The sequence below is a fragment of the Triticum aestivum genome, chromosome 6B (genome assembly GCF_018294505.1).
Source record: "Triticum aestivum cultivar Chinese Spring chromosome 6B, IWGSC CS RefSeq v2.1, whole genome shotgun sequence".
NCBI lineage: Eukaryota > Viridiplantae > Streptophyta > Magnoliopsida > Poales > Poaceae > Triticum > Triticum aestivum.
In genome coordinates, this window is record NC_057810.1 from 725916152 (window position 1) to 725935866 (window position 19715).

General features: G+C 45.1%; 2 protein-coding genes across 2 annotated transcripts; both read left to right on the plus strand.

Annotated features, from left to right (window-relative positions):
• The first annotated feature begins 942 nt into the window (after positions 1–942).
• LOC123139805 (uncharacterized) lies at positions 943–3302 on the plus strand. The gene is made up of 3 exons (XM_044559500.1): positions 943–2538; positions 2611–2842; positions 3049–3302. The coding sequence occupies exons 1-3, from the start codon at positions 943–945 to the stop codon at positions 3300–3302; spliced, it is 2082 nt and encodes a 693-aa protein (XP_044415435.1).
• A 5011-nt stretch (positions 3303–8313) lies between these two features.
• Positions 8314–11096, plus strand: LOC123140104 (probable 3-ketoacyl-CoA synthase 20). The gene is made up of 2 exons (XM_044559837.1): positions 8314–9066; positions 10131–11096. Exons 1-2 carry the CDS (start codon positions 8353–8355, stop codon positions 10929–10931), a joined length of 1515 nt encoding a protein of 504 aa, XP_044415772.1. The 5' UTR covers positions 8314–8352; the 3' UTR covers positions 10932–11096.
• The last annotated feature ends 8619 nt before the right edge of the window (positions 11097–19715 follow it).

Genomic DNA, 19715 nt, shown 5'->3' on the forward strand with positions numbered 1-19715 from the left:
TCAAAACAGTCGATTATGAATCTAAAGAGTTTTAGGATGGGGATGAACCAAGTGTTAATCCAATAGTAGTATGTATAATGAGCTTAATGATGATTATTATTGTGCCTCAAGTTATTTTCCTTGTGATACATTTACACAGGATGAACGTATCAATTGATACCAGCAAGAAGTCCTGGTTAGGAAAAAATCACTATGCATCATAGAATGCTTCGGCTAATTATATTTGTAAGGCAATTAAGTACTGCCACTACTAAATTGTATTTTCTTTTTATTGTCGATGTCATTCTTCATGTAGTTACCATGGAAAACTCATTTGTTACACTTATTTACTCACATCTTTCATGTAGTTTGTAATAATTACTTGAAGGCAAATTTGTAATCGCACTCGCTGTTTTTTTAGATCTTTCAGTACTTGTCCTAATTCGACACTACACTTAGACCTCCTAAGCCAAAAGAGGCCACGATCTATCACAAGACATGTATAAACCATCCTAATTCAAAGCATATACATTTGAAAGCCAAGCTCAAACCAAGTATATTGACCTCATAAGAAAGAAAGAAAAAGCTCAACACACTACTTCTTGATAACCTATCAGATTCTTCTTGAATTAAATACCATTATTTTTTAAATGAAGCAAACAAGCACAAGCTACAATACTTCAAAGCATTCCCAACAAATATATACAATTTACTTTATATTTTTATCATAATTAAGAGACAAAATAGACGGGCGCAGCAACGCGCGCCATCAACGATCTAGTATAGCCTTATAATAAGCAATACGTACGTACAAGGAAGCCCTCAATCAGCGGGAATAGCTACCACGTCTCACGGTCTCAGGCGGGGCTTCAGCAACAAGTTCATCTGCTTCAGAAAAATAGAGGGCCGCCGCCGCCGCCGACCACCACGCACCTCCCACCTTGATCCCACCGAAATCTAGCTATGTCGATCCGCCGCAGCAGGAGCCCTGGCACCGGCGGCAGGCGCCTTTGCTGCGGCCTTAGCTTCGGCAGCGGCCAGACCGGCACCGGCACCGGCATCCCTGATGACTCCACCATAATCCAGCAACGGATCTATGGTCCGGAGAATCTAGATCGCTGGGACGACGAACTAGCGGCGGACGAAGATCTGGAACGGGGAATCGGCAAGGAGCTCCTTGCCAAGATCCAGCGCTGCTACGAGCGGGTGAAGATCGTCGACGAGGGCTTCTGCTTCGGCCTACTAGATCCGGTCTCCAACATCGTCGTCAGCGAAGCAATCGCCCAAACCAATAAGCTGGCGGTGGCGGCGGAGGAGGAAGAGGAGGACGGTCGTCGACGGCCGATACTCCGGTGCATTTTCGAGCGGTCGCTGGACGGCCTCGTCGCCTTCCTGGTGGCCCTCTTCCCCTACCTCACCAACTACAGGGCCGTGTGGTACCTCAACAAGGCCGATCTGGACCCCCTCGTGGCCGCCGGCCTCGTCGTCAAGCACCGCGGGATGGAGCGGACCTTCGGGTTTATGTCTCACACCACCGCGGCGGCCGTCGGAATGGCGCTCAGATGCGCCGCGGCCGTCGCACAACACCCCAACCCGCGCAAGTTTGCTCTGGGGTGGAAGCTGCTGTCCCCTTGTCTCTGCAGGGTCTCCGCCCTGCTTTCACCACCCTACGCCGCCCGAGACCCCGCTCTGATCATCGACATCTGGTCACTGCTTGAGCAACCTGAACCTAAACCTGCTCGGCTTGTCCTGGAGGAAGCCTGGGGGCTTGCCTCTAAACGCCATGGCAGCAACATGAAGAACCATCCGGAGATGAAGATGCTGCAAGTGCCGCTGCTGCCGACTCTGAGGCGTGTGCTTCTCGCCACCATCCATGGATACTATCTGGAGGCTCTTGCCTGGCTGCCCAAGGACAAGCTGTGCTCCTACCAGTACCATTACAGCTTGCTCCACGCCGGCCAGTGCTACGGGCCGCTGGACCCCGTCTCCAACATCATCGTGAATACCCTCTGGTATGCCCAGGCCTACCCTCTAACGCTAGAGAAAAATATGGAGATCGAGGCCATCAGCACCAGAGCCCTGCTGCGGATCGCACTCCGATCCCTATATGGCCTCATCTCCTTCCTCTGCACACGCCACCCCGCCCTCACGCCGGGCGAGGCCATGCAACGACTGCAGCTGGCCGGGGCCTATCTCCAAAAGGCCGATGATCGCGATCACGATGGTGGCATCGAAGAAGCCTACGCGGCTGCTGCCAATGCCGCACGCCACCCGAAACCTCTTGAACAGGCCCAATTCCTCGGACCATCTAATTCCATGCTGAAAGGCTTCTCGGATCTCCTCGAGCACAATGAACCTTCCAACGTCCGCCCATTGTTTCCGGGCTACTTCCAAGCTCTTGCCAACTGCAAACCTGCACAAGAAACAAAAAACACCAACGTGTTAGGCCCGTGGGCTTACAATGATGTAATGAGAACGATAGGCAGCTTCTGGAACCAGCACAACAGCGCCGTGGGAATGGCAAAATATGCAATCGAAATGTACAACAAGAAACTCCTGGTAATTTGCTTGCTCTTTTACACATATCGACTTGATCACCAAAACAATCTGCAACAACTTGATTGCTTGCAGGTACAACCCAGCTACGAGGTCCATGTTGTCTGCGGTGTCAACGAGTCCGTGGGTGGCCATGCGAACCCAACGAAGCCCTTCGATGGCACGTGCCGTTGCTCCCACATCAACTTCCTCGCCACCCGAACTACAGCAGGCACATCTCCAGAGCTCTTCTTTGCCGAGTGTAGCAACATCGGCTCTAAGGAGGTGCTGTTGTGCTGCCCTGTGGCTATGCCACTTCCAGGCACTGGTATGATGCTATCTATGTATCGTCTAACTTTGCACTCTGTCATCAATTAGTCTCAGTCGATGCTATATCCGTGAGATCTTACATTGAGAACCGTGCAAAAAAAAATTCTTCAGTTTTTTCTCTCGCTTGATGTTATGTCACTTGATTGAGACTTGATTAAATCTCACCCGTATAATAAAGTCCGCGTCTGTGTGTATGCATGGCAGAGCAAGTCCGTTGCCTTTACTGTGAGTCGAGAGGGAGGACCATCGTGCACCCGACCAAGGAGAGTTTCCTGGGGCGTGACAAAGAGTTTGAGAAGATGCTCTGCGGTGAAAGACAACGCGCCAACAATGAAATGATCTCTGACAGCTACTATATAACCTTGCGTTTGGATAATCTGGAGGAGGACCGAATCTACAGCGATTACAGCTGCGACAGTGGACTCCAAGAGGACGTGCCATTGCCTGAGATAAACTAAGCACATGAAAACCACCATGTATTAGTACTCATTAGTAGTAACCTCTGTCGTCATATGTCATTCCATCTAGAACCTTTATACTACTCTAATTAGTCAACTGTCGGATCGATGCTGAACATTTGATCGATGCTTAAGCTGCCTGCCTGAAGTTTTGGTTCATTCTAGCCAACATATTTCAGGTGGTGTGGGTATTGTTTCTTCCAGTTTGGGACCAAGTTGAGGCAAATCTGTTTTAATTTTTGTCTCTCAGAGGGTAGTAGTAGTACCTTGATTCGGTTAAGTGGAGTTACGTCCTGGATATCCTCCAACGCATGGGGTTCCCCGCCAGGTTTCGTGCTTGGATTGTTGCCCTTTTAACAACAGCATCATCTCGCATCCTTCTCAATGGGCTACCCGGCCCACCGATCAAGCACGACTGCGGGTTTCGATAGGGGGACCCCATATCCCCCCTCCTCTTTGTCATTGCGGTTGACCCACTGCATAAAATCCTTGACTTGGCAACGCGGAAAGGCCTTTCTTCATTAGATTCGTGGGCGGGGGGCTATGGTGAGAACCTCTCTCTATACAAATGATGCGGCGGTCTTTGTGGCCCCTATCAAGCAGGACATTGATAACCTTGCCTCGATCTTGAGAGGCTTTGGTGAGGTTACGAGCTTCTGTTCCAACTTCCACAAAAGCTCGGTGGTGCCAATTCGGTGCAACAACCTCAACCTTGGGCACATACTTGGGAGTATGCCGGCAACTCGGACAACCTTCCCGGTGAAATACTTAGGCCTACCACTCTCGGTGTGGCAACTCAAGAAGCTCGGTGGTGCCAATTCGGTGCAACAACCTCAACCTTGGGCACATACTTGGGAGTATGCCGGCAACTCGGACAACCTTCCCGGTGAAATACTTAGGCCTACCACTCTCGGTGTGGCAACTCAAGAAGGTGGATTTCCAATATCTTGAAGACAAGGTGGCTGGCTAATTGGTTACTTGGGAGGGCCAAAACATCACAACCATTGACCACACGGCGCTAGTCAAGTCAGTATTATGCTCCCAAGAGGTGTTCTCCATTATGCCTCTCATCGTACCACCTAGCACTCTTCATAACCTAACCAAGATTCAAAGAGCTTTTCTTTGGTCTGGCGCGGACAAGACGGCGGGAGCGAAATGCATGGTCAATTGGGATATGGTTTGTAGGCCGAAGGAGTATGGTGGACTTGGGGTGCAAAGTAAATAAAAATAGAAGGAGTATGGAGTACAAATCTAAATTATGGGAACATAGCATGCATGTCTATTTTTGTCTGTCTTTTTTTAGGGGTCAATAACTCCTTATTTGATCTCCACAAAACGTGCGAAATCCGGAGGATTTAGCAGCCAAATATGGCGTCCTGAATCAAACGAACTGGAGGCTCGTGCAGGATCGTGAGCCTGTGTGTTCATTTCCCGCTTCTCATGCCCAGGAGACATCGTCGAAATCTTCAAACTTCGTGATGTCTTGAATAAGGCCAACTCCAACAGTGCGAACCAAACGGAAGTCAGTTTTGATATATTTTTTTTGTCTGTTTAGATCGGCTAAAGGGGCGGCATCCGGCTGCCTCTGCTCTATACTGGCGGTGTGCCGAATCGGTCGACGCATTTCGTCCACGCGCCCAAAATGTTTTTGTAAGCTAACTATCTAAATTCAGGGCCAGCGACCATAGTTCATGCCGGCGTCCGGCGTACGTTCCATCAGCCGATATACATGCTAGCCTACAAAAAAAAATATCACAACTCATGCTAGCACACTTGCCAACGGCCGGCACATTTGCCAGCACACAATGTTGGCGTCAGTGAAAGGTTGCATCCACTCTGGGCCGTCGTCATTGCGGAGCGGCCGCTCTACAGCGGCATGAATGCGGGAAGCGTCGGACGGGAACACAAGCGGGCGAGGGAGGGGGTTTTGGATGGGCCAGGGTAGTCAGGAGCAGGCTTGGCAGCGCTCCGGACGCTCGCAAAATACATCCCGCCCCCCTCCGCGCCACCGTTTGTCTCCGGTTTACAAAGGAAAGTGCGTCCGAACCAGCCCTGCGGACCGATATATGACCGTGTTGGATGACAGAACACGTCCGAATCGTTCGATCCGGACTTTTGCGGGCGGTTTAAGGGTCGGCACTGGGATGCCATAAGAGCTGACTCAAGTTTGTACAAGGAGAGACGAAGTATTTTGTAATATAGCTTATCTGTCTGCGGGGCATCGTTAGTGTACCAGTACCAACTTTTTGAAACTGGGTGAAAAATACACGTTTCTTCCCTAAACTCCCTGGCGCACTACTCCCTCTGTTTTTATTTAGAGTTGAGTGAAGTCAAATTTCGTAAAGTTTGACCAAGTTTATAGAAAAGAATACAAATATTTACCATAAAAAATATATATGATGCAAAAGTACGTTCAATAATAAATCTAATGATATTGATTTGTAATTGTACATGTTGCTATTTTTGTCTACAAACTTCGTCAAAGTTTACAAAGCTTGACTTTGACCAAAGTTAATATGCGAAGTAAATAAAAACGGAGGGAGTATGATTTGGTCCTGCAACTCGAGAAACACTACAATATGAGAGTGTGGCGTTGCAAAGACCGGGCTCCATGGAGCCCGTTTTGCAAAAACAAACTCTAATATATTTAAAAGTTTCAAAAAATATCAAATTTTTTCTACAAATACATATACATATTCTTAAAGTATGTATAAAATTTCATCAACTAATTTGATTATTTGCATGCTACACAAAAAAGAAAAAAAATCTGACATAAATACAACGAAGTAAAAATCCGCAGCTTGGCATTACTCTGTGTATTTGTCTTTTTTGTGTACATGACATATGAATATATATGTTCATAAAATTTTATACGTGTATACTACAAGTATATCTGCACTTGAAAACATTTTTTCAGATTCTTTCGGGACGTGGAGAAGGTATTTTTGCTGGAAAAAAATAAAGAGTTCAATGGAGCTCGGCCTCTTCAAGCACTTTTCATACAATACGATCCATATACATGTGAATACATAACACTTTATGTGCCGCCGGCCTCCTCATCAGCCACCTGCCGCAGCTTGGCATTAACCATTAAGGCCTCCCCCTCCCTCCTCCAACCCTATAAATCCACGCGCACTCCATTCACTGTTCACCAAAGTCAACAAGAGCGAGTAGTGAGCGACAGAGGCCACCATCACCAAAGTCAACAAGAGTGAGTACTGAGAGATGAGGCCACCATCTCCAAAGTCAATAGGAGCGATTCGGTTTTCTATAAGTAAGCAATTGATCTTTGTTGGTCAGCTTGTTTCTGCTTAATTTATTCTCATTGTTGCGGGTATCAAACTTTTTGGCACAAGTTCGGCTGTTTTTCGTTCAAAATCCGCTCATTTTTCGTTCAAGAATTCATAGTTTAGGAGTGTGGCGTTTCGGTGCCCAGACTCATCTGCACCCGCCCAGAAAAATAATTCATATCAAATTCAAAAGAAATTCTAAAAATTCCAAAAAAAATTGCATGGTAGAAAATTTATCACGTGAGGTATGCTCCAAATTGTGGATCATTGGGACTTCTGAGTAGCTCTCAGCAAAAAAGACAAACCGGGTCAGAATAGTACATGAACAGTATACATTTTTACAGACCCCGAATTTGTCTTTTTTGCCGAGAGCTGCTCAGAAATCCAAATCATTTGAAAATTAGAGCGGACCTCACGCATCAAATTATCTACCACACAAAAAAGTTTGGATTTTTTTGAATTTTTTAGTATTTGTTTTGAGTTTTTTCGTCAGGGCAGGTGCAACTAAGCCTGAGCTCAGAAGTGGATTACCGATAGTTTAGAGTATTCAGAGGGTATGAAAAGATGAGTGACATTGGAGCGTACTAGAGTGGTACTCGACTTATACTGAGGGCCGTCATGAGAGCCGTTACGCGCAACCAGGACGTCCATGTAGCAGTTGCTTTGCCGACAGTCACGAGTGCTTTCCGTAAAATATGCTGTTTATGCCAAAAAAAAAAAAATTCTCTTGCATTCGGCGTACAATTGTCTAAGCCGAAGGTACTCCATTTGCCGTGTATCATTTGGATCATACTCTGCTTATGCTGTTCTAAGCCAAGTATCCGATTAAATTTCACTAGGCTTATTCCAAAAGACAGGTAACTTATGATTTTCATGTAGCATGAGATGCTCCTTGGGGTATAGCTAAATAATTAAAATATGGCACAGCCTACATCAAGGTGGAGTGACACATGCTTTGCCAATGTAGTTTCTATGAAATTTAACAGGACTGCTAAATCTTAGTCTGACTGGAATTTAATAAAATCTTAGTCAATGCTATATTGGTGAGATTTTACATGGTCTTTCTTCTTCTTTGTATGTTAGAGCAACTCCAACGCGGTGACCCAAACGAATGTCGATTTTGTCCGTTTGAATCGGCCGGTGCCTAACAGGGACGGACACATTATGTCAATTGACAGTCGACTAAGATCTAGCCGCACCAAATATGGCAGCACCAAATATGGCAGCTGGCGGTTACTACAACAATGCCACAATACTACTATGAGATTCCTCTAGTCTAGACAAGTGCTTCACTGATGAGTAGGACCTCCTCCTCCGTGTTTGTAGCTGCAAGGGAACAGCCTCTGCCAATCTTAAATATTGAGGCTCAGGCATGCACGTTCCAGAATTTAATCCTATCTATGGCAGCTTACTTTTGACCATTGCTCACTGCTCCCTGATACTGTACTACAAAGATCAAAATCCATGTGCTGCCTGCCCATACAATACAATGGGCAGTGTACTAGTATAGCTGATAGACGGAGAAAAACAGACCTGAAACCGTGGGAAAACGGAAGTCGATCGATGGAGGAGCTTCACAGTTATTACTTCATGTGCCGCTGGCCTCCTCATCAGCCACCTGCCGCACTCCGGCTTGGCATTAAGGCCTCCTCCTCCAACCCTATAAATCCACGCGTGCTCGGCTTACTGCTCGCACTCCATTCACGGTTCTCCGAGGTTAACAAGAGTAGAGTAGTGAGAGATAACAGGCCGCCATCACCATGGATCGGCAGCTGTTGAGGACGGTGAAGCAGGCGACCAAGAACCACGCCAGCCTCATGTACCACCGTCTGGTAAGCCACATCCCGCACCTCCTCGCCGTCACGCTGCTCGTCGCCGTGGCGCCGCAGCTGTCGACGCTGACGCCGGACAAGGCGCGGGCCCTTTGGAACACAGCGGTGAACGCTCCGGCGCTGGCCATGGCGTGCTGGGCGGCGGCGCTGGCGGCGTACACGTACGCGTCGTCCCGCCCTCAGCCGGTGTACCTGCTGGACCTGGCCGGGTACAAGCCGCCGGCGGAGCTGGAGGCGTCGCGGGCCAAGACGATCGTGCACTTCTGGCGGTGCGGGCGGTTCAGCGAGCAGAGCATGGCGTTTCAGAAGCGGATGCTGGAGCGGTCGGGGCTGGGCGAGGCGACGCACTTCCCGATGTCGCTCATCCGGCTCCCCGTGGATATGTGCGACCGGACGGCCATGGAGGAGTCCCACGCCGTCATCTTCGGCGTGGTGGACGAGGTCCTCCGCAAGACCGGCGTGGCCGCCGGCGACGTGGGCGTGCTCATCTTCAACTCCAGCCTGCTCAGCCCGACGCCGTCCTTCACGTCGCTCATCGTCAACCGGTACAAGTTCCGCGACGACATCGTCACGCACAACCTCAGCGGCATGGGGTGCAGCGCCGGCATCATCGCCATCGACCTCGCAAAGCGCCTGCTCCAGGTACGTGCTCGTACTGTACGCGACCGAGCACATGCACGATGACTCACTCACTGACACCGACTGTCCTAGGTATTAATGCGTACAGTGAGTGCATGCATGCATGGCCAATGGCTGGTCCTCTTGGGCGGCCCGTATGCATGAATGCATGCATGCATGTCGTTCAGATGCGTATGGAGTAAATAAGTATAGTACGTACCTTTTTCTAGGCCGGGCACATAGTACTATTTTTTCTGTGATCGACTATGACTTTAGGGAAAACGTCAATAACTAGTACTCTATAAAATAATGGACCCTTTTTGTTTGTACACTTCATTCTATTTTTGCTAAAAATAAGATGTGCGCATGCAAACCCATGTCATGCATCTCTTCATAAAATATAGGGCTTAAGCCATAATGTAAGATTGATGAAAATTTCCTTCATACTCCTGAGATGCTCTCTGGGGGTAAAATACTACGATACATTGCACATCAACGTCAAATGATTCGAATCACTTGTGCTTTGCCCATTTAATTTCTACAGAAATCAATAAATATGGCAGCTGGAGATGCCACAATATGAGATTCCTCTTAGACAAGTGCTTCACTGAGTAGGACCTCCTCCACTGTTTCTGCCAGGGAACAGCTAGCCTCTGTCTCAGTCTTAAATATTCAGGCTCAGACACGCACATGGCAGGATTTAATCCTATGCCAGCTTACTTATTGACCATTGCTCTCTCTGTCTCTCTGATACGGCGGCCGGTCGACCAACGTCGGGTTAGGCGGTCAGCACCTTTTTAGTAAAATTATAGCTGAGAGAAAAACACTTGAAACCGGGTGAAAACGCAACCCGATCGAGGAGCCAGGCTGCCCACCATCGTTGCAGCTAGGGAGTAGGGACCAAATCGAGAGCCATGCATGCGCCCATGCCCATAAATACGACCGTGCTGGTCCATTCATGGCTAGAGATCCACAGCGTGTAGTGGGGGCCCTAGTTAATGGCGCGCAGCGCGTACTGACGTGCCAACGTTGATTATTTGCCGTGGTGTTGCAGGTACATGATTATTTGCTGTGGTGTGGTGTTGCAGGTACACCGGAACACGTACGCGCTGGTGGTGAGCACGGAGAACATCACCCTCAACGCCTACATGGGCAACAACCGCCCCATGCTGGTCACCAACACGCTCTTCCGTGTCGGCGGCGCCGCCATCCTCCTCACCAACCGGGCCGGCGACCGGGCGCGGTCCAAGTACCAGCTGATCCACACGGTGCGCACCCACCGTGGGGCGCACGACCAGAGCTACGGTTGCGTCACCCAGGAGGAGGACGAGGTCGGCGAGGTCGGGGTGTCCCTCTCAAAGGAGCTCATGGCGGTCGCCGGCGAGGCCCTTAAGACCAACATCACCACCCTCGGCCCGCTCATCCTCCCCATGTCGGAGCAGCTCCGCTTCCTCGCCACCGTCGTGCTCAAGAAGGTCTTCCGCGCCCAGGTCAAGGCCTACCTCCCCGACTTCAAGCTCGCGCTCGAGCACTTCTGCATCCACGCCGGCGGCAGGGGCGTCCTCGACGAGCTCGAGAACAGCCTGAAGCTCAGCCCCTGGCACATGGAGCCTTCACGGATGACGCTCTACAGGTTCGGCAACACCTCCAGCAGCTCGCTCTGGTACGAGCTCGCCTACTGCGAGGCCAAGCGGCGGATCAAGAAGGGAGACCGCGTCTGGCAGATCGCCTTTGGCTCCGGCTTCAAATGCAACAGCGCCGTGTGGAGAGCGCTGCGTACCATCGACGATGCCGGTGAGAGCCCATGGACCCAGGACATCGATGTCCTCCCCGTCGACGTGCCCAAGGTGGTGCCCATCGACGAGACCTCTTACCAAGTCCCAATCTAGCTAGCTAGCTAGCTCTCTGGCTTTGCTTCCGCGGAGCATGCATGTATCACCAATTTTCAGGCTTAATTAATCAGGCGAGAGTTTTTTTATGTCTTGATTATTAATTTGATTTTCATGTAAATCTCAACGAACGGGCAACAAAATTCAATCGATTCATCTTCCAGCGTTAGTGTTGCCACCGCCATGGAGATCAAACATATTTTTTGTTTTCTTGCATGTGTGGTCCGATACAGGTAAATACAAACTCTAGCAATGCTATGGCTCGTTGTAGGACTTTGAAGGTGCCATTAGCTCATGGAAGAAGCTTGGATTTTGCGCAAAGAGGTTTTTGCATAGGTGTAGGCCTGTCCACACAAGATCACCGAGTTGGGTACCATGTAAATGTCGTATTATTGTTGTTAAGACTACATGTTTATACTTTTAGTAAGTGTGAAATGTGTGAAATGAGTATGGAGCAGTGATCCACGCATGCCAAATGCATTTTGTTGATAGTGTTGATCTTCCGGTAGAACATTGCACCCACATCAACCTGATAACAACTACAATAACAACTACCATTGTTTTTAACGCGGTAAAGCGAAGCGAGGCGCTGGGGGGGGGGGGGGGGGGCTAAAGCGTAGCGAGGTGACGCTTTAGACCGATCTGAAGCTAATGGGCAGTAGGGTAGATAACCATTTAGTAAGACATATATATACCTTGATGTTGCTGGTTGTAGTGCCCACATAGCTTCCATCCATTCGACCCTCCTTGCACTTGCTCTTCTCCCCAAGAGAAATCTGCATGAACAAGAATTCAAGAACAATTTGTCACTTATCAAACCACAAATGATGAAAAATCTGAGAACTAAATTTGAGCAAAAGTGAAAATTAAGCCAAGAGCAAGACAAGAAGCAATCAAGCATAAGTGCATGGCATATTACATAACCAGTTCACATGACACAAATCCTGAATAGTGAATAGTGAATACTCAATACCGATTCATAAACACAAGAAATTAGACTATAGTACTGGACTACTAGTAGAATAGCATAAAAACGTCTACATAACAACAACATAGCAGAAGGCTCCACGCTGGCCAACTTTCTCATCTCTCAAGTTTCAACTCTCAATTGTCATCACCAAGTCTCAATAACCATCATCAAACTCATCCATGGTAGCATTGGTGTTGTCTTCACCATCTTGGTCATCATTGGTTGGATCTTCATTGTCATTGCTCACATCATCATCATCCTGCACATAGTCTGAATCATCATCCTTGTCTGGTAACTTGAGTGTTGCTCTTGCTCATGTTTCATTGTTTATCGAACAAAATGAAGATGGGTGAAGAGGAGCCAAATCTCTTGAAGATGACGGAAGAGGTCAGCTTTGTAGTTCGGAATGATGATTGTGCAGCTGAACGGTTCCAACCAGGGGCGGAAATAAATATTGAACTACAACAAACATATCCGAGTATTTTCTTTTGTTTTACATTCCTTGTTTCGTCTTCCCTAGTCCGCATTTCGGTTGATCAGATTTTCTGTTATTTGTGCATTCCTTGCTTGATCTTTTAACATATGCTCACTGTAGGAATTAAGAAATTCCCTTTCTTCTGTCAAGTCTGGAATGGAACAATTGACAATACAGTACTCTGAAGATTTTATTAAAATTGGTAACTCATAATTGATTTTCCATCTATCTTACTATTAGACTTTTTATATACTAAATATTTTTACTTTAATGTAACATATTATTCCACTAAATAAGTACAATTAATTGACATGTGATTCCTTATAATATCTGCCTATCTGGTAGTAATTTATTTCCTTTACAAGTAGCACATTGATCATATAAGAGTGTTCTAGAATATTAAGCTAGGTTATCATCTTATGGATGGTCTTATTCATAATTATAAATATGTTTTCCTATGATAAATTTATATTGTATTTTGCAACATTTTTTTTTAGTTTTGTAAGTATGTTATGGGACGAACATTGCACTGCTTTTCATCAAAATTAAAATCAGATTCCTCCACATATTATTTAGTTCCACCTATTGAAATGCAGCATGTTTATGTATGGTGGTAATCTTAGTATCTCTCCCTAAGTATCTTGTTATAGTGTTGTCAAGGAAAAGAGTAACATATATCTTCATAGAGTTTTCTAGAGTAGTATGAAGCCTGGATGTTATTAATTGTTAGATTGTTTGATCGTGTAAGATGGGGTTTTGGGGCATGCAACAACCAAGGGAAGAACATGGAGAACATGTATTATTTTGAGAAGCATGCTTCTGCCAATGGGGCAATGCTCTCTATTAGTGGTAGTCTTGGCTAAACCACACAAGATAAGTATAGCATGACATTTAAAAATATACGAAATAAAAATCAAGACATGGATGCTTCATAGTTGAAATCAAAGTACTCCCTCCTTCCATGTATATAGGGCCTAATGTGTTTTTCGAAGCTAACTTTGACCACATATTAGAGCAATAATATGTGACATGCAAGTTACACAAAGCACATCATCAAATTCGTATGTGGAAGGAGCTTCTAGTGATATAATTTTCACATTATACGTCTCATATATTATTCATCTTATCAAAAGTCAACGGCAACCTCGAAAAATGTATTGGGCCCTATATATATGGAAGGAGGGAGTATGTGCTTTCTTTCACTTCAAACCTACTATTGCACCTTGGTATCATCAAGAAGACGGGCTTATTTTAGCACTTTCAATGTGAAAGTAATGAGTATGAAACCCCTGGAGCTAATATGTAAACTTCATTTTTTGCAAGAAAAAACTTCCGGTCTATTCATCAACTATTAAGATAGGACAAAAACACCAGAAGTAAAAAATACATCTAGGTACGTAGACCACTTAGCGACGAATACAAGCACTGGAGCGAGCTGAAGGCGCGCTGCCGTCTTTGTCTCTCAGTCATTGGGGCTGGGCATACCTTGTTGTAGTAGACAGTCGGAAAGTCGTCGTGCTAAGGTCCATAGGACCAGCACACCATAACAACAACCGCCACTGATGAAGAGAAGCGTAGACCGAAAGGATATAACCTATAGACACATGAACACAGATGAGCGAAGACAGGATCCACGTGGATCCATCGAAAAAAAAATAATGAATGTTTTTATTAGGAGATGAGTTATTTTGTGTGAATGTCTTTTAGACTTCTGATGTAAATGAAAGCAAATGAAGGTGAGATTTTTTTACTTCTTTTTAAGATGCAGAAACGCGCACAGCTTCCTCTCAAGCGGCCCGCAATGCCAGCCCCAACATAAACTATCCCTTGGTTTCGTATGCAAGGATACCACGTCGCTAGGGTTTCTCATGCCTCCCATCGGCGCCGCCTCTGGTCTACCTCGTCTCCTATGGTCTTAGGGCCATGGAGGCATGGTGGATCCCGGCCCTTGCCGACTGAGGGCTCCATTTTCATATGCTTTTTGAGTTCTATTAGCATTTGTGTCCTACTCAGGGAGGCAAGCACTACTGGAAAAAGGGCTTATAGGTAACCCTAACTAGTGGCGGGCCCAACATGATACCGCCACAACTATTTTTGAAAGGTAGTAGTGTTGGGTGCCAGGCGCCAAACGAGACACATCTCCAGTCAATAACCAATAGCGAAACCTGGATGCCCATATTGGCTCCTACATATTCTATGAAGATCTTTATCGGTCGAAACGTTATGACAACATACACAATTTCCTTTGTCCGTTGGTATGTTACTTGCCTGAGATTTGACCGCCGGTATCTCTATACCTAGTTCAACCTCGTTACCGGCAAGTCTCTTTACTCGTTCTATAATACATCATCCCATGACTAACTCATTAGTCATTTGCATGCAAGGCTTATTATGATGTGTATTACCGAGAGGGCCCAGAGATACCTCTCCGATACTCGGAGTGACAAATCCTAATCTCGATTCACGCCAACCCAACAAGACACCTTCGGAGATACCTGTAGAGCATCTTTATAATCACTCAGTTACGCTGTGACGTTTGATAGCACACAAGGCATTCCTCCGGTATCTGGGAGTTGCGTGATCTCATAGTCAAAGGAATATGTATTGGACATACATGAAAGCAGTAGCAATAAACTGTACGATCAAATGCTAAGCTACCGGATGGGTCTTTCCATCACATAATTCTCATAATGATGTGATCCCGTTATCAAATGACAATTCATGTCCATGGTTATGAAACCTTAACCATCTTTGACTAACGAGCTAGTCTAGTAGAGGCTTACTAGGGACACGGTATTTATTTATGTATTCACACATGTATTTAGGTTTCTGGTCAATACAATTCTAGCATGAATAATAAACATTTATTATGATTAAGGAAATATAATAATAACCATTTTATTATTGTCTCTAGGGCATATTGCATAAGTCTCCCACTTACACTATAGTCAATAATCTAGTTCACGTCGTGATAACCCGCAAGTATACGGGATAGTTGTAGCCTCTTTCGATAAGTAAGAGTGTCGAACCCAACGAGGAGCTAAAGGTAGAACAAATACTCTCTCAAGTCCTATCGGCCACTGATACGACTCTACGCACGCTTGACGTTCACTTTACCTAGAACAAGTATGAAACTAGAAGTACTTTGTAGGTGTGATAGGATAGGTTTGCAAGATAATAAAGAACACGTAAATATAAACTAGGGGCTGTATAGATGAAGATGCAATAAAGTAAATGTAGCGAGTGTGGAGAAATGGTGGTAGGAGTTGTGAAATTGTCCCTAAGCAATTGACTACGTTACTAGACCGGTAATCACTATGGCAATTCTATTTGAGGGAGAGGCATAAGCTAACATACTTTCTCTACTTGGATCATATGCACTTATGATTGGAACTCTAGCAAGCATCCGCAACTACTAAAGATTCATTAAGGTAAAACCCAACCATAGCATTAAAGTATCAAGTCCCCTTTATCCCATACACAACAATCTCCTTACCCGGGTTTATGCTTCTGTCACTCAAGCAACCCACCATAAAAGAATCATGAACATATTGCAACACCCTACAACGGGAATCCCTCACGCTTGTGCGGAACATAGGGCACAATAGGACAACACCAATAATAAAACATGCAACTCAAACCAATTATAGCAATTCATCAGTCACCGATAGGACAACGAAAATCTACTCAAACATCATAGGATGGCAACACATCATTGGAAAATAATATGAAGCATAAAGCACCATGTTCAAGTAGAGGGTACAACGGGTTGCGGGAGAGTGGACCGCTGGATATAGAAGGGGGAAGGTGATGGAGATGTTGGTGAAGATGGCAGTGGTGTTGGTGAAGATCGCGGTGATGATGATGGCCCCCGGCAGCGCTCCGGCGCCACCGGAAGCAAGGGGGAGAGAGGCCCTCTTCTTCTTCTTCTTCCTTGACCTCCTCCCTAGATGGGAGAAGGGTTTCCCCTCTAGTCCTTGGCTCCCATGGCTTGGGAGGGGCGAGAGCCCCTCCGAGATTGGATCTATCTCTCTGTTTCTGCGTTCTCTGATTCTGCCCCTTCACCGTTTCCTTTATATCTGGAGATCCGTAACTCCGATTGGGGTGAATCTTTCGCCCAGATTTTTCTCGTAAAATTAGCTTTCTTGCAGAGAAAGAAGAGCGTCAACCGCCTTACGGGTGGCCCACGAGAGTGCCAGGCGCGCCAAGGGGGGTGGGCGCGCCCCCCTGTCTCGTGGCCACCTCGGACACTGTTTCGCGTTGATTCTTCCTCTGAAAAATCCCAAATATTCCAAAATAATTCTCCGTCCATTTTTATCCTGTTTGGGTTCTGTTTGATATTGATTTTCTGCGAAACATAAAACATGCAACAAACAGGAACTGGCACTGGGCACTAGATCAATATGTTAGTCCCAAAAATAATATAAAAAGTTGCCAAAAGTATATGAAAGTTGAAGAATATTGGCATGAAACAATCAAAAATTATAGATATGACGGAGACTTATCAGCATCCCCAAGTTTAATTCCTGCTCGTCCTCGAGTAGGTAAATGATAAAAAAGATAATTTTTGATATGGAATGCTACCTAGCATAATCTTGATCATATGTCTAATCATGGCATGAATATTAAGACACGAGTGATTCAAAGCAATAGTCTATCATTTGACATAAAAACAATAATACTTTGAGCGTACCAATAAAGCAATCATGTCTTTTCAAAACAACAAGGCCAAAGCAAGCTTATCCCTACAAAATCATATAGTTTGGCCATGTTTCATTTTCGTCACACAAAATGCTCCCATCATGCACAACCCCGATGACAAGCCGAGCAATTGGTTCATACTTTTTAACGCGCTTCAGCTTTTTCAACCCTCACGCAATACATGAGCGCAAGCCATGGATATAGCACTATAGGTGGAATAGAATATAATGATGGAGGTTACGCGGAGAAGACAAAAAGGGAGAAAGTCTCACATCGACGCGGCTAATCAACGGGCTATGGAGATGCCCATCAATTGATGTCAATGTGAGGAGTAGGGATTGCCATGCAACGGATGCACTAGAGCTATAAGTGTATGAAAGCTCAAACTGAAAACTAAGTGGGCGTGCATCCAAATTGCTTGCTCATGAAGACCTAGGGCATTTGAGGAAGCCCATCGTTGGAATATACAAGCCAAGTTCTATAATGAAAATTTCCACTAGTATATGAAAGTGACAATATAGGAGACTCTCTATATGAAGAACATGGTGCTACTTTCAAGCACAAGTGTGGAAAAAGTATAGTAACATTGCCCCTTTTCTTTTTCTTTTTTTCTTTTTCTCTTTTTTTTTCTTTTTTTTTCTTTTTGGGTGGGCTTCTTTGGCCCCCTTTTTTATTTGGGCTTCCTTGGCCTTTCCCTTTTTTTTCTTTTTTTTCATGGGGCAATGCTCTATAATGATGATCATCACACTTTTATTTACCTAGAACTCAATATTACAACTCGATACTGGAACAAAGATATGACTCTATATGAATGCTTCTGGCGGTGTACCGGGATGTGCAATGATCTAGCGTAGCAATGGCATCAAAAACGGACAAGCCATGAAAACATCATGCTAGCTATCTTACGATCATGCAAAGCAATATGACAATAAATGTTCAAGTCATGTATATGATGATGATGGAAGTTGCATGGCAATATATCTCGGAATGGCTATGGAAATGCCATAATAGGTAGGTATGGTAGCTGTTTTGAGGAAGATATAATGAGGCTTATGTGTGATAGAGCGTATCATATCACGGGGTTTGGATGCACCAGTGAAGTTTGCACCAACTCTCGAGGTGAGAAAGGGCAATGCACGGTAACGAAGAGGCTAGCAATGATGGAAAGGTAAAAGTGCGTATAATCCATGGACTCACATTAGTCATAAAGAACTCATATACTTATTGCAAAAGTTTATTAGCCCTCGAAGCAAAGTACTACTATGCATGCCCCTAGGGGGATTGATTGGTAGGAAAAGACCATCACTCATCCCCGACCGCCACTCATAAGGAAGACAATCAAAGAAACACCCCATGCTTCAAATTTGTCACACAACGGTTACCATACGTGCATGCTATGGGACTTGCAAACCTCAACACAAGTGTCTCTACAATCCACAACTACCCACTAGCATGACACTAATATCATCATCTTTATATCGCAAAACTATTGCAAGGAATCAAACATATCATATTCAGCGATCTACAAGTTTATGTAGGATTTTACGACTAACCATGTGAATGACCAATTCCTGTCATCTCTCTAAATTGTTATAAGTGAAGCAAGAGGTTTAATTCTTTCTACAAAAGATATGCCCACACTCTAACAAATATAAGTGAAGCAAAATAGCATTCTACAAATGGCGGTTTTCTATGTGAAGAGAAACAGGCAATCCAAACTTCAAATGATATAAGTGAAGCACATGAAGCATTCTATAAAGCAATACTCAAAATATTTAAGTGAAGTGCAATGAGCATTCTATAAATTAAACAAGGACTATCTCCTACCAGCATGGTGCATAAAAGAAAAGTGAAAACTAAATGCAAAAGACGCTCCAAGGTTGCACATATCACATGAATGAAACGAATCCGAAAACATACCGATACTTGTTGAAGAAAGAAGGGATGCCTTCCGGGGCATCCCCAAGCTTAGACGCTTGAGTCTCCTTGAATATTTACTTGGGGTGCCTCGGGCATCCCCAAGCTTGAGCTCTTGCCTCTTTTCCTTTTCCTCATATCGAGACCTCCTCGCTTAGACACTTCATCCACACAAAACTTCAACAAAAAACTCGGTAAGATCCGTTAGTATAATAAAGCAAATCACTACTCTAAGTACTATTGCAAACCAATTCATATTTTGTTCTTGCATTGTGTCTACTGTAATATAACTTTTCCATGGCTTAATCCACTAATATAAATTGATAGATTCATCAAAACAAGCAAACTATGCATCAAAAACAAAATCTATCAAAAACAGAACAGTCTGTAGCAATCTTAACATTCACCATACTTCTGGTACCCAAAAAATTCTACAACAATTAGGAAAAATAAAAAATTTGTACATAAAGACAGTGCAAAAGGAATCAGAACCAATTGACGTCCCAGTTAAAACTGTAAAATCACGCACTACAGCCAAAGTTTCTGTCCTGCACCGTACAAACCAACAAGCATTGTAAACATCCTAAAGGCAAACCTTGGCACATTATTTTTATAATACAATGGAATTGTACAAGGGTATAATTATTTTTGATGAAAAGTTTCTGTAATCAAGATTCACAAAGTTTCTGTGAGCATGAACAAAGTTCAAGGAGCTCTCCCA

Excerpts from the sequence above, each read along its gene's own strand:
- LOC123139805 (XM_044559500.1), top strand. The coding sequence starts at position 943 with ATGTCGATCCGCCGCAGCAGGAGCCCTGGCACCGGCGGCAGGCGCCTT. Across the intron at positions 2,539-2,610 it reads TGTACAACAAGAAACTCCTG|GTACAACCCAGCTACGAGGT; the intron begins GTAATTTGCTTG and ends GATTGCTTGCAG. Across the intron at positions 2,843-3,048 it reads TATGCCACTTCCAGGCACTG|AGCAAGTCCGTTGCCTTTAC; the intron begins GTATGATGCTAT and ends TATGCATGGCAG.
- LOC123140104 (XM_044559837.1), top strand. The coding sequence starts at position 8,353 with ATGGATCGGCAGCTGTTGAGGACGGTGAAGCAGGCGACCAAGAACCAC. Across the intron at positions 9,067-10,130 it reads TCGCAAAGCGCCTGCTCCAG|GTACACCGGAACACGTACGC; the intron begins GTACGTGCTCGT and ends GTGGTGTTGCAG.